Source organism: Psittacula echo, assembly GCF_963264785.1.
Source record: "Psittacula echo genome assembly, chromosome: Z".
In the NCBI taxonomy this organism is placed as follows: domain Eukaryota; kingdom Metazoa; phylum Chordata; class Aves; order Psittaciformes; family Psittacidae; genus Psittacula; species Psittacula echo.
The window spans coordinates 41,482,860-41,495,925 of record NC_137742.1 but is presented as its reverse complement, the minus strand read 5'-3'; the positions used below and the strand labels follow the sequence as shown (position 1 = coordinate 41,495,925).

Below are 13,066 nucleotides of genomic sequence, written 5' to 3'. Positions count from 1 at the left end.
TAAGGAAACATTATGCTATTCCAATTGCCTCAGATTGACGACATGTAATAGACTAAGACTCATGCAAAAGAATTATAAGTAAAACAGAAACATTACAAAGTAAAACATTAGTACACTTCAGGGTAAAGAAAGATTAAGGAATCAAACATACTATATCAGAAATCAATGTTTGACCGGAAAAAAAAAAAAACAAAACGCAACCCCAAACAATTCAGTATTTTCTGATTTGACTGTCTACAAGGAGAATTATAACACTGTTTAGAGCTTTCATAACATTTCTTGAAGACTAGTTCTGCCTTAGAATCATCATTAGTAGTGAAAATTAATATGAAACATACAATTTTTCAACTTTAGCTACTTTCAAAATGGTGCCTGTCATCACAAAATGTGACAGGCATGCTTTTGTAAGTTGGATTTTGAAGGTGGCGGTACTGTACTCAACCAAACAGCAGAAAAATTAAAATTACATATTACATTGCAGAATTTTTAAAGGTTTCTTGGGAAAACAAAACAAAAACCAAAATGTGAACATGTACAAATTTAAGAAGCAAAAGCAATGCAAAGTCATTAGAGAAGTCTGCACATTAGAGCTCACTCTGTTGGCTTGCTAGTGTTTGGTTTAGTAGTACACTTTAGGACAGAGAAGGGGATGTTTTGGAATTCATTTTCTTGAAAGAAAGAGGGAGGAGAAAGGTGATACCATTCATCATGTTACTACTGGTGTAAGTTGCCAGTAGTAGCTTTTAGTCATGCTTTAGTTAAGGTAATACTGCTTTATAACACTAGCTTTATATTGGAGAGCATGGATTAAAGCTACCTCATTAGAAGAAAAGCAGAGACATACACACTACTTATTCTCAAAAGAACTTTCACACTCTGCTGAACTAGATCACCAGTGAATGGTATGGCGAACATTGCTGAGATGCCCCAAAAAGGACAATCCTCTTCTACCAGAAAACAAAAGACACACTGATAAAATGCAGAAGAAACAGTCAGCCTCACTGAAACTTGACATGAAACAAACAGCTATGGCAATTCTCAAAATAGTCTAAAATTCCTCTTATTTACTTCTCCAAAAAGGTTATTTCTATATGACTTCTCCAACGCTTGCTTGGCACACTGAATTCTTCAAAGTTTATTCAAAAAATTCTGTTTACATTCATGCAATCACTAATTATTACTTTATTTCTTATGTTTGAATATTTCTAAAATGCAGTTTTACTTCAAACAGAGAATAAAATAGAAACTTTTTAAGATGCATAACAGATTATTTTTACTTTTATATCTGAATCAAAATTTGTTAAATGGCAGCTAAATTATCCTGCTCAGCATCTTCGTGCAAGTAGCATTCCACTAGAAAAATGTTTATGTTCTTTCAATGACTGTAGTACAATACAGATAGACCTATTTTAAGTGTTTAAAAATCTGCTTTACATAAAATTGATATTAAAAAGTCCCAGCTTAAGATGTGTACTATAAATTTACTGAAAAATTATCTTCAGCATCACAGTTTATCAAAGATAAAAAGAGAAATGTTTTTCTTCTTTCAAAAGTTTTCTATCTTGCACAAACCTCTACAGATACACTATAAGTTAGTGTATAAAATAAAGTGTATAAAATGCTATAAATTATGGTGTCTTCCTCAGAAGTTGTATCACAGAAACTAAACCACCAAAGTGGTCATAAGCATAAGAAATTAAATGAAACTTCTTGACTACTGAGTGACTAAGTAAGAGGTGGCAGGGAATTTAAGAAATGGGAAATACGGCAAAATATTTATTTCAACATATGATGAGCTTAAATGTATGTCAAATTATCTTTCATTTCCTTCACCTGTAACATTTGACTTCCGGTTCCATCTCTTAATCTGTAAGGTCTAATAACTCCATCTTCACCGAAGAAGCGAGGCGGGCGCAGGCTTATCACATCTTCTGATGAATCTGTAACTCTGACAACAAAGTCACAGATTTAAGGTATGTGTCATCATCTCTACTCAGCTATAGTATTTAGCAAAGGATCTAAATTATTTTTAAATACAAATTAAATTCAAGTACTAGCAAAACAGCTGTGCTGTCTATGTATGTACTTTTGCATAAAAGTAGACATTTGAGTAGATATTCCAAAGATTTTACTCAGAAATCTATTTCAGAAAATGATTATTAGAAAATTCAGTGGCACAGAGTAGCACATAATTAATGTCTAAGCATTGTACTTCAAAACTTCAAAATTAAAGACTTCTGTGTCATACAGACTTCTGCTTTGATATTTTTCTTGCATCTCTCTGCTAAAGAACTAGGAGTGGAAAACAAGAGACTGGCAACCTTACAACAGCAGAAGTGGTCTGGCTCGCTAAGGGCCATTAAACAGTTGTATCCAGACAAAGCTACTAAATGCCTCCTCAAAACACTTTCTCCTACCACTTAAACATTACAGTGTGAAATAATCTACAGAAACGGTTTATGAAAGTGAGACTATCACAGTATTCAATATGCAGTCCTAATAGTTCTCAGTCTGAACAACCAGGACAGATCCTGGCATGACCAAATAGTACTGGAACTCATCTTATATAGTAGTAATAATATAAATTGTAATTTTTGAACTGAGAAGCCCTTTTTTCCCTGTATTTGGGATACAAAGGAAAAATCAGAAATTGAAGAAAGTCTGATTGTTGAGGATTTTAAACTAGTTTGTTTTTTAAATGCTGTTAACTGTGTGTTTGTAAAAAGCCACCTATTTATTGCATCAATAAGAATATGCGTTAGGTGTTTTCCTAACTCATCTTTATTAATGACAAAGTTGAAAGATCCAGGAACACTGACAAAAAAGTGATAAAAAGACATAATGTACTGCTGCGACGACTATTGTCAGTTTCATGCCATATGTCATTCTTCACACTTATTTTACTTACTTCTTAATACCCTGAAACGTGCTGCTTGCCATGTCTATGATTCCTCCAGTAGGCCTAGCTACTGCTCCCACTAAGCCTTTTCCAACACCTTTGAAAAAACCAGCTGCTCCTTCTTTCTGAGCTCCTAAAACAATTAAATGCAGAAAATTATAAAGCACTGAAGTTTTATTACAATCTTAGCAAACTTAATTACCATTTAATTACTTAATACACAATCACACAGTCTCCTCCAGACAAATTTCATGTAAACAACATTTTAACTAGAAGTCAATACAAAAAAATAAACCTCGACAGAGTTTTATAACTTAAGATTTATGTCCCATTAAGTATCAAGAATTTACCATCACATGAACAGTTAAGGTATCAGAAGACCTAAACTTACCTCTTATTGGTTTTGTAACTATTCCTGTTATGCCACTGACAAAACCCTGCCAAGAGAAATGAAAGACATTATAAATATGCTTTCAGATTATAGCTTTCATTTTTCTTCACTGGTGTGTAGCCTCAAAATACATTTGTTGGAGTATTCTAAAACTCACTACAAGTTAACAGAATGAGCAGCAGCTGCTTCGCAGTTCTTACCTTCTCTTCTGCCCTCACATATTTTTATTTAAAATTATCACTCAATTGTGGCCATATATTTGCAAAAACAGAATTAAAATAAAGGGTACACATGTCAGCCTCTGTATTTGCTACTCTTGCCTGAATAAAATTCATTAATCTTTTAATTTCTTTTTCTCCTTACAGAAACTAATCCTTTTCCTCCACGAGTGATACCCTCTCTCAGACCAGTGGGCTGTTTATTCATGGCTTCTCTTCTTTTCTGCTGGTAATCCTCATCCATAGTTATCGCAGCTACTCCTTTTGCCATAGCACCAGTAATTCTTGATGCAGCACCAGCTAATCCACCTATTGGAAAATAAAACAAATTAAAATGCCAATGCAATTTACAAGAACTCACCTAGATTGCTTACTACTAAGTATGCTACCATGATAATGCTGAAGCTTACCAACAGCTCCCCCTACAAGTGCTTTGAATCCTAGTGCCATTCCTTCTACAAATTCTTCAGGACCCTGGATGGCTCCCTAGGAGAAAAAAAGGATGCATTTATGTTAAGCTTCAAATAATATTTGAAAGCATGTAATGAGTATTATGTTTTCATAGGAATTATATCTAACAAAGACAGCACAAACATGAGACAAAGTGATAAAATGTCAAAGTGACCATGAGAGCACCTGTGAGAAAAAGAAAGACTTTTTAGAACACTAATTCATTCCCTGATGTCCACTTATTTTTAGGCAAATTGAAAAGAGCAGATTTATTTTAAAATAAGTCTTTTGTGAACTAAGTTAAATGGATTACTCTCGCGTTTTTATCTCACTTGAGCATTCCAGTAACTTTTCCTGGCACTTTCAGTTTAAATTTTCAATTCTAATCTAAACTTAAAAACAGAACAGGTATTAATATATTCGCATTTTCAATCTATTTCATATCTATTTCCTTGCCCTACATTTCATAAGGCAGGAGATTTTTACCTGGTAAGGTTCATAGAAGAATGCTTCTACTCCTTCAGACAAGCCTCTTATGAATCCGAACGGATTACCCAAGACATCAAGGCCAAGAATAAGAACATACATCTGTTTAATAGCCTGTAATAAAAATGGTGATCAGTAAAAATATTTCAGAAATTACATTAAACCAGAGGCAGACAGTGTATACCCAGATTTTTAAAAAGCAAAACACTAGTTTAATATGAAACCCTAAAATATATTTGGAAAAAGTAGCTGCATTGTAAAGTATCTTACAGTGAGTAAATCATATTAAGTTAGCCAAATAAATGTTACTTCTTACAAGCATATAACTGACATTAATATTCTCGAGATTTTACGAAGCAAGCACATTACCTAGACTTTTCTCATGCTACCGGACAAAACTTGGTCTGATTGGATATGCTGAGAAAATTTTGATTGTCACTGCAAAACATCACATCTGTATCTATATGAAGTGTAATTCAAGATTTCAAATATTCCTTCCAGGAAAAGAAAGGGCCAGAAAACAACAGATAATTTGGTCACCAGTTAAAGCCCTTTGTTGTAGGTCTTTTTCTCCTTTAAAGATGGACAGAGCACTGAACTAGTACATCCAAAGAATCCCTTACAATTAATGATGGATGGATAGAAGAGGACTATACAAAAAGCATGCAAAAAGCATCTCTCTGCTAGATTGCCTCCACTGGATGAAAGGACCTGAAAAGTACACAAGGGCCAAAGAGGGATCAGAATTCATATACTACTAATGTCCAAGAAAAAGCATCAACATTTTGATGCCAATTCTGCTCTATTGGAGTTGCACTGTGTTTGCTTCCACTTCCCTTTCCACCAAGTTGTTTTGTTAGCCATGCCACTCTTCCTCTAGTCATAACTCAGAAAAAGTACCTGCCCTCAAAGTAAATGTAACAGAATTCAACTCATGAGTAATTCTTTTTTATGTTTGTGCATTTAACCTTTGGACAAACATTTAAGGCTGAAAGTAATTTTATTTTCATAGAACCAAAGCATACAGTAGCTTTCAAAACAAATATACTGATTTACTGAAATTTACTTATGCTAACCTGTTTTGAATAATGCCTTACAACTGCTGATTGGAGCTGTTGTGTAGTACAGAAGTGATAACTGAGTTCAAAGAATGCCAACCTAAAAAAAAAAAAAAAAAACAACCGAAAAATATCCTTATTAAGCAGAGCAAAATAAAATCTAACATATGTAATACTGATTTAGTCTTTGGAAGTAATCTTTCTAATAATATTTTTAACCTACTTGAAGACAACATCTTGCACATCTGTGAGGGTGGCCCCTATACTCTTCAGCAGGAGATTCAAGGACTGAAGTGGTATCAATTCTTTCTTTCTTTCTTCTTTGTTACTGTCTTCTCCACCCGTACTGAGTGAAAAGCTTAAGTGTAACTAAAGGATAAAAATGAGATTGGTAAATAACATGGTTGGTTATTAGGAGTATTGTATTTATACCATTATAATCTCTTAGGCAATTTAAACATTGAGATAAAATATTCCTAATCTTAACTGAAATCAGACTGACTTTGTAACAGAGAACATAAATACACCATGTAGGGCAAAAACCAAAACAAAACAAAAAAAAATTGATATTTAAAGTCAAACTGAATAACTGGAACTACCTTTAAGAAAACAAAAAGTTGAAATTGCTTACTCATATTTTCAGACAAGGTCTTCAGAATCTTTTGGCTATAATTTAGGTTATATTAGCTTGTTTCCAAAACATTTTGTTTCCATAAGTAATACCTAAATTCAAAGCAGGCTGAAAATTATAATGTAGCATGGTGTCCAAGAAAGAATGAGAAACAAAAGCCTAAAAAGAATTCATTATTAACGTTAAGTTTTACTTGTGGGGTATGTATACAAGTGGGATATGTATACAAGAAAAACCCACCTGTGCAGACCTGAAGTAACTGAAGTATTTGTTTCACAGGAATTAATGGGACGATCTCAAAACAGAATACTACTCACAAAAAATTCTCAAAGGGCTCTATAGTGCACAAGCATATTCAGCAGTTTTCAAAATCAGATGAAAAGAAGTTACACCTGTTTCCATTTCTCTGAAGACAACACTATGTGTCATTCATTAACAGTATAACGGCAGCTTAACTGTAGCTCATCTTAAAGATATATAGCTCATATAGACTCATACTGTCACTTAGTTCACAGCTCTATATTGACTTTATAACCTTTAAAGACTAATATTTTATTAGAACCTGAAGCCTCCTGATTCCATTCTGTGTCTTCCCTGTCATCTTTTTTGTCAAATGCGACAGAATACATTCAAAGATAAGCTTTTATCTTTTTTGATACAAAGTGTTCACTTTCCTATCTTAAGGTAAAGGGCATTTTGCTTTTGTCCCAAGTTCTGAGCAGTTTTCGTAGTAAAACAACTGGAGACATACCTATGAACATCTAAATGAAGATACAATGAAACAGCTACTAAGTACACTTGGAATGCATTAGGCTAAGCCATTTACATAAAGGTAGCCAAGCATTTTCGTGTTCTAATAGCAGACCAATTCTAACATCTCAACAGATACTGTAAAGAGGTGAAAGCCAAATCCTTCTTTGATGACTTTCCTAAGGGATGGAGGGAAGATTCTTTTATTAAGAAGTGCTATAAAGCCTACAATGTACCATCACGGTTCTAACAAGAATTAAAAAAAAAAAAAAAAAAAAAAAAAAAAAAGAGGACAAGTAAGCTAAAAAACACATGAGAGATAGATTTGGGCAAAAAGATGCTGGTTTCCATGTAGGTACGCATATACTATTCAACAGCTGGACCTGAGTGTTTACAGGAATGGGGAAATAGCCAAAAGTAGACTTTACTGGAGTCAAAAACCAAAACTGCTTTTCCAGTAAGTAACAATAAATCAGAAAAAGTCATTGCACAGTTACGCTGGCTGTATATGGTTTTTAGAAGTTCCCTCATAAACCAATCCAAACACATTGCCTGAACAAACTATAGCATTTTGCAAATATAAATATAAATTTGCAAATACCATTTTAAATAATAAAAAGAATTACTGTATATGAAGAAAGTCGTGGATACGAATGAAGTAATGAACTATTCATGCAAATGTTTAATAAATACTATTAACGTAAACCCCATATAAGTAAATGGTAGCAATGGATGCACTACTCCAGAACATTTTTGTTTTATTTTTGATCATCAATCATAGAACAGTTTGGGTTGGAAGGGACCTTAAAAAGTTCATCTAGTTCACCTCTAATGTTTCTTCTTTTCCAGTGCCTACTATCCTGCACGATACAAAAAAAATCATAGAATCATAGAATAGTTAGGGTCGGAAAGCACCTTAATATAATCTAGTTCCAAACCCCCTGCCATGGGCAGGGACACCTCACACTAAACCATGTCACCCAAGGCTCTGTCCAACCTGGCCTTGAACACCACCAGGGATGGAACATTCACAACTTCCCTGGGCAACCCATTCCAGTGCCTCACCACCCTCGCTGTAAAGAACTTTCTCCTTACATCCAATGTAAACTTCCCCTGTTTTAACTTTTAACCCGTTACCCCTTGTCCTATCACTACAGTCCCTAATGAAGAGTCCCTTCCCAGCATCCTTAGAGGCCCCCTTCAGATATTGGAAGGCGGCTATGAGGTCTCCATGCGGGCTTCTCTTCTCCAGGCTGAACAGCCCCAACCTTCTCAGCCTATCTTCATACAGGAGGTGCTCCAGTCCCCTGATCATCCTCGTGGCCCTCCTCTGGACTTGTTCCAACACTTCCATGTCCTTTTTATGTTGAGAACACTGGAACTGTACACAATGCTCCAAGTGAGGTCTCACGAGAGCAGAGGGGCAGGATCACCTCCTTCGACCTGCTGGTCATGCTCCTTTTGATGCTGCCCAGGATACAGTTGGTTTTCTTTAATTAAAGCTTCAGTTAAGAGCGAAAACACAGGCTATACAGTGAAAAGTTATACCTTAATTGGAGAGATATGAAAGTATTCATACAAGCTGATTTGTGACGTATCCATTGATGATACACTCATCAGTTCTTCTTGAAGAGATTCAACATCCTTTCTGAAAAGTTCTAGCTGTGAATGCATTTTCAAAAAACATTACTTTAAAATTTGGACTATATAAAACTACCATGACACACATGTATCTGTCACTGAGATGCTACTCATTGACCAGTACTACTTACACTCTCATATCTTATTTTTTTACTTAAGGAGCTAGCATTTTAGACGACTTTTTTTTATATGAACACGAGGAAATATACAAGGGACAATACAAGATACATGTATTTAATAGGAAAAAAACAAGTTAAAAAATTATTTTTATGAAAGTTCAAATACCAAATATTTTCTAGCAAAGTCTGTTTTTCACTTGGATCAAGCAAAGGACATACATATATACCCTTCTAAACACATAAAACAATGCATAGGTTTTTAAATACAAAAAAATAGACTAAAGACTACTTCCTGTTATATAGAAACTAGACTTTTACAGACTCAGAAGACCACCACCTAGCCCCTTTTCTCTCCTTCAAAAGACAGAGTTCCTTTACAACAGCTTTTGAAAAACTGATCAGGTACAAAAAAAGAAAAAAAAACAACCCACCAAAAACACAAAACCAAAAACCAACTTTAAAATAACAACAATTCTGAAGTTATAGTCAGAAAAGACTTAACTAGTCAAAGAATTTGTATCTGAAGTTATGGGACAGGTCCTACCGGAACAGTAAACCCAGGTACCACCTGTCTACTTAAACAAGCAAAACAGTCAGAACACTAAATATTAAGTAGGGATGAAATCCTAAAACCACGCCTTGCAAATCCACTAAAAACAAAGTGCAGAAGAAGGCCTCCACTAATGTCTGGATTCAGTGGTTCAGCTAACAATGCTGATCTCAATTTATCATTCCACTGGAAGGGGATAAAAAAAAAAAATACAACCATGTATTTTTTCCACTACAAAACCATACACTGAAAACTAAGGTAAATTCTTCAAACTACCACAATAATCTAGAATTCACTGGTACACCTGGTGTAAAGCAGATTTAACAGACTGTATGCCCTAGAACGCTGCTGGAAACCACCAATTTAGATTATGTATTTCCACACTTGTTCCACACTTCCTTCTCATTTTCTGGCGCAACTTTTTAAGATTTTCTCCTCATTTTAGTATAAACCCTGAGCAGTAATACTTTCTTAATCTCCGATGTGTAGATATGGGGAAATAAAAGCAGAGTAAGTTACCTTTCCAGCATACCTTTCACCTGACAAAACTACAGCTAGCTTTTAACACCCCATCAGAAAGGACTTTTTTGCTCTACTCATCCAGGCAGATTTTTAATGCAAATATTTCTGGTTCATTTTTCAACAGCACCATTTTTGAGATACAGACAAAACCAATATACTTTCTGCTAAGTAACTTATTATGTTTGTTGTGTACTGACATTCAAATTTCAGTGCTCTTAACAGGAACACCAAGCCCAATGTACATCGTAACTGCATTGCATCTATTCAGCGTATCACCTTTTTGGTTTTCTTTGGTGAATTCAAGAAACTCTGGCTCCTCTGTTGGATTATGGTTGTATCTGGAATTTTTATTATTATTTCCCAAGCAGATTACCTTGCAATTTGTATTACTGTATTTAGTTTATGTCTACTGTTGCTATGTACAAACTCCTCCCATTATCCCTATGCAATAATATACTTCCACTGCCCTTCCCTCTCAGTAACAACATGTCAACTATTTCATCTTCCAATTTAATAATTTTGCATAAAATTGCCACAGACACTTCTCATTTTCTGATCAACCTCTATCTCAATTACTTTTACATTCTCTTGGTTTCATGGACAGATAAGGTTCAGTGGTTTCCTGGCCAAAATTTTCCTAGATATAATTTTTACTTTTTTGAATAAGCTACATTAAGGAAAAAAGCATTATTTTCACATCTTTCCCATCTTAATTACCTGATCCTTCCTTCAGGCACTAGTAAGATCAAGTAATCTGCAACAGCACTAGCTTCATTCTTTTCAGAAGGTTCTGAAGCCTTCTTTGCATATCATGTAAGATGAAGATACGAGAAAGAATTTACTGTTTGCCTCTGCCAACTGTACCTCTTAAAAATCTCACAGGTGCCTATTGCCTCCAGACACAGCAATTAATCAGTATTGGACACAGAAGACTAAGGGTTTTTTTAATTTTTTAAAATACAAGTTTCAGAATTACAAACTTTAAAAATCTTTAAACAACAAAATGTTTCTACCTCTTGGTCACTCAGCACATCAGTGCGTGTAAAGAATTCAACCAGTGCATATAGGAAGCCAAGGTCCAATCTGAGGTCCATCTCTTGAATCAGGACCTTAAAATACCTACACATGAAATAAAACCCAGTTATTAAGGTCTTCTGCAAAAATGTGTAACATACAAAACTTAATCTAAAGTATTCAGGACACATATATTGAATTCAGGGTTTTTTGTTTTATTAAGGGTTGTTTGGTTTTTTTTTTGTTTTGGTTTTGTTTTGTTTTGTTGTTGGGGGTTTTTGGAGGTATTCACCACTGCTGGTGAAAAGAAGGCTCCCCACAGTGGTGTAAGATAAATGCATTTCCTCTAACCAGACTATTTTAATCAAGTAGCAGCATTTAAAACTGTATATAACACTGTTTTTATTAAATTAAGACTAAAAATCTGCATTAAAAAGACACTTTAAAATCCTTGCTTTACTCTGCAATTATGTGTATAATAGAGGGGGCTGACTTTTATCTCTAAGTGCTCTGATCTTTCTAAGAATGAGTTGGTGTAAAACTATCTAGCATTATGTTCACTTTTATAACAATTTTAATTTTAAAGCTTCATTAAACATGATCAATAGCAGAAAAGATGGAACATGTCAAAATACTTACTTAATATGAGATATTTCTGAATGTCCTGCAGTTCTCATGACAATACTGACATCAGTAAATGGTTTTGGTGCTATAAAGTTGTAAAACAAGAGGAGATCAGCATATATTTTTATATGATAGAATACCTTTGTATTTTTAATATGAAAATGTCATACATGTTCAGGATTTTCTCAACCCTGTAAATTAGAATTACATAACGGATATGACTGGCAAACAAACATGGGAAAACAGCAGGAACAGAAAGAAACAGGAAGACAAGAATGAAATGGAACATCAAAATTGCGTTTCACTGATCTATGAAAATGTGCCATTTTTCATTTAAAAATTAATGTTGATCTTAGATTTATATACTTTCCCTAGTCATGGAATAAGAGTTTGCAATGCCTGATACAAGAATTAAAAATAAATAAATAATCGGCAACTTCATGCATTGTAATTTGAAATTGACTGTATTTAGAACAAACACCTAACAGCTTATTATGTTCTGTAGAAAATTCGTAGCAGTATTCTATCTCAATTCAGAATCCCTTTTGACATTACTCTGGTTTTCCAAGTGACCTTGCACTTAACAAGTTAATGAAAGATTGTACCTGACCACATAGTATATTGACATTAAGCTTTATGCTCCAAGTAACGAAGAATTCTTAAAGCTATATACAAAATAGGCAAAATATACCTTGCCATGTACAGAGCTTATAAATGATGCCTCACAATTCTCATCTTAGACCAGCACACATTTCTTATTAGTTAAGATTATTTCAGATAGATTACTAGGTTGTCTACTGCGTGCAAGCAAAAAAACCTCAAAATACCCAAAACCCAACATGATTAAGATAATTTATTTAGGGCAGTGGAAAATCAGATTACTAAAGATGAAGAGTGAATCCTCATTGCCCCAGAACTCCAAAGGCAGATTATACAGAAATGGTGCAACAGATTCACTACCATTAAGATAACCAACAATTTGATCATTTGTTTTCAACAGGCACACTCTTCCATATTAGTCAGCATTAAGTTTCAGTTGTGGTCTGAATGCAACCACTAAGAGCCCCTTTTAAACTTGATGAACTTTCAAATTACGTTCTCCAAGAGAACTGAATTAGTGTGTCAAGAATATGTGCTTAAAAGGTATGATATCGAAGGATGAAAAAAAATTTGTTTTCTTCTGTTTTCTGTATCTCTTCTTTGTAAAGCAAACTGCTTCTCTATCTCTAACATTGGTATTTGTATCTGTAGTGAGTAAGCTTATAAAAACTTCATTTGATAAAACTGAATAGTTAAACTCAGTACAAGCAAGTTATATTGTCATTTTTGAAGTATGGATTATGTTAAACTCGAAACAAACCTGAATCCAAGGTGATGGACTTTGGAGGTTTAATAGGATAGAACACAAAGGGAAATATGGCTCCAGGAATCTGGTTTTGTATCTAATAGGGGGTAAGGACAGCACAAGTCGCAGCATGTTAGCTTTTCAATAGTGAAATATTTCAAAATCAAGAATTACGAACATTACCTGTAGTATTCCACCAACTCAAAACCAGGAAAAAAAAGCTGCTGTTGTGGTTCAAAATATCTCTTCAAAATTAAATCATCCAATCCCAACAGTCTAGAAATGCTTCTATAAGTCAGTGGTAATAATAAATGGCCCACAGAATTTTTGTGAAGGATTTGGTTTTAACAACTTTAACATATGCAAAA

The 13,066-nt window shown here is 34.2% G+C and overlaps 1 protein-coding gene across 7 annotated transcripts in view; it reads right to left on the bottom strand.

Moving 5' to 3' along the window:
* Window positions 1–13,066, bottom strand: part of VPS13A (vacuolar protein sorting 13 homolog A) — a 104,149-nt gene that overhangs the window by 15,211 nt on the left and 75,872 nt on the right. For 6 of the 7 annotated variants that reach the window (XR_013958690.1, XM_080636871.1, XM_080636872.1 and 3 more), the window contains exons 57-68: window positions 12,714–12,795; window positions 11,369–11,438; window positions 10,729–10,834; window positions 8,432–8,545; window positions 5,726–5,871; window positions 5,521–5,602; window positions 4,445–4,558; window positions 3,919–3,994; window positions 3,654–3,817; window positions 3,291–3,336; window positions 2,909–3,032; window positions 1,834–1,948 (exon numbers count right to left, since the gene is read on the bottom strand). Coding sequence is in view for 6 of the 7 variants with exons in the window: in XM_080636871.1 (XP_080492997.1) it covers window positions 1,834–1,948; window positions 2,909–3,032; window positions 3,291–3,336; window positions 3,654–3,817; window positions 3,919–3,994; window positions 4,445–4,558; window positions 5,521–5,602; window positions 5,726–5,871; window positions 8,432–8,545; window positions 10,729–10,834; window positions 11,369–11,438; window positions 12,714–12,795 (1,239 nt within the window). In the remaining variant the exon portion in view is untranslated. Of the gene's footprint in view, window positions 1–1,833; window positions 1,949–2,908; window positions 3,033–3,290; window positions 3,337–3,653; window positions 3,818–3,918; window positions 3,995–4,444; window positions 4,559–5,520; window positions 5,603–5,725; window positions 5,872–8,431; window positions 8,546–10,728; window positions 10,835–11,368; window positions 11,439–12,713; window positions 12,796–13,066 lie in introns of those variants that run through there. The other variant, XM_080636876.1, reaches the window with a different exon arrangement.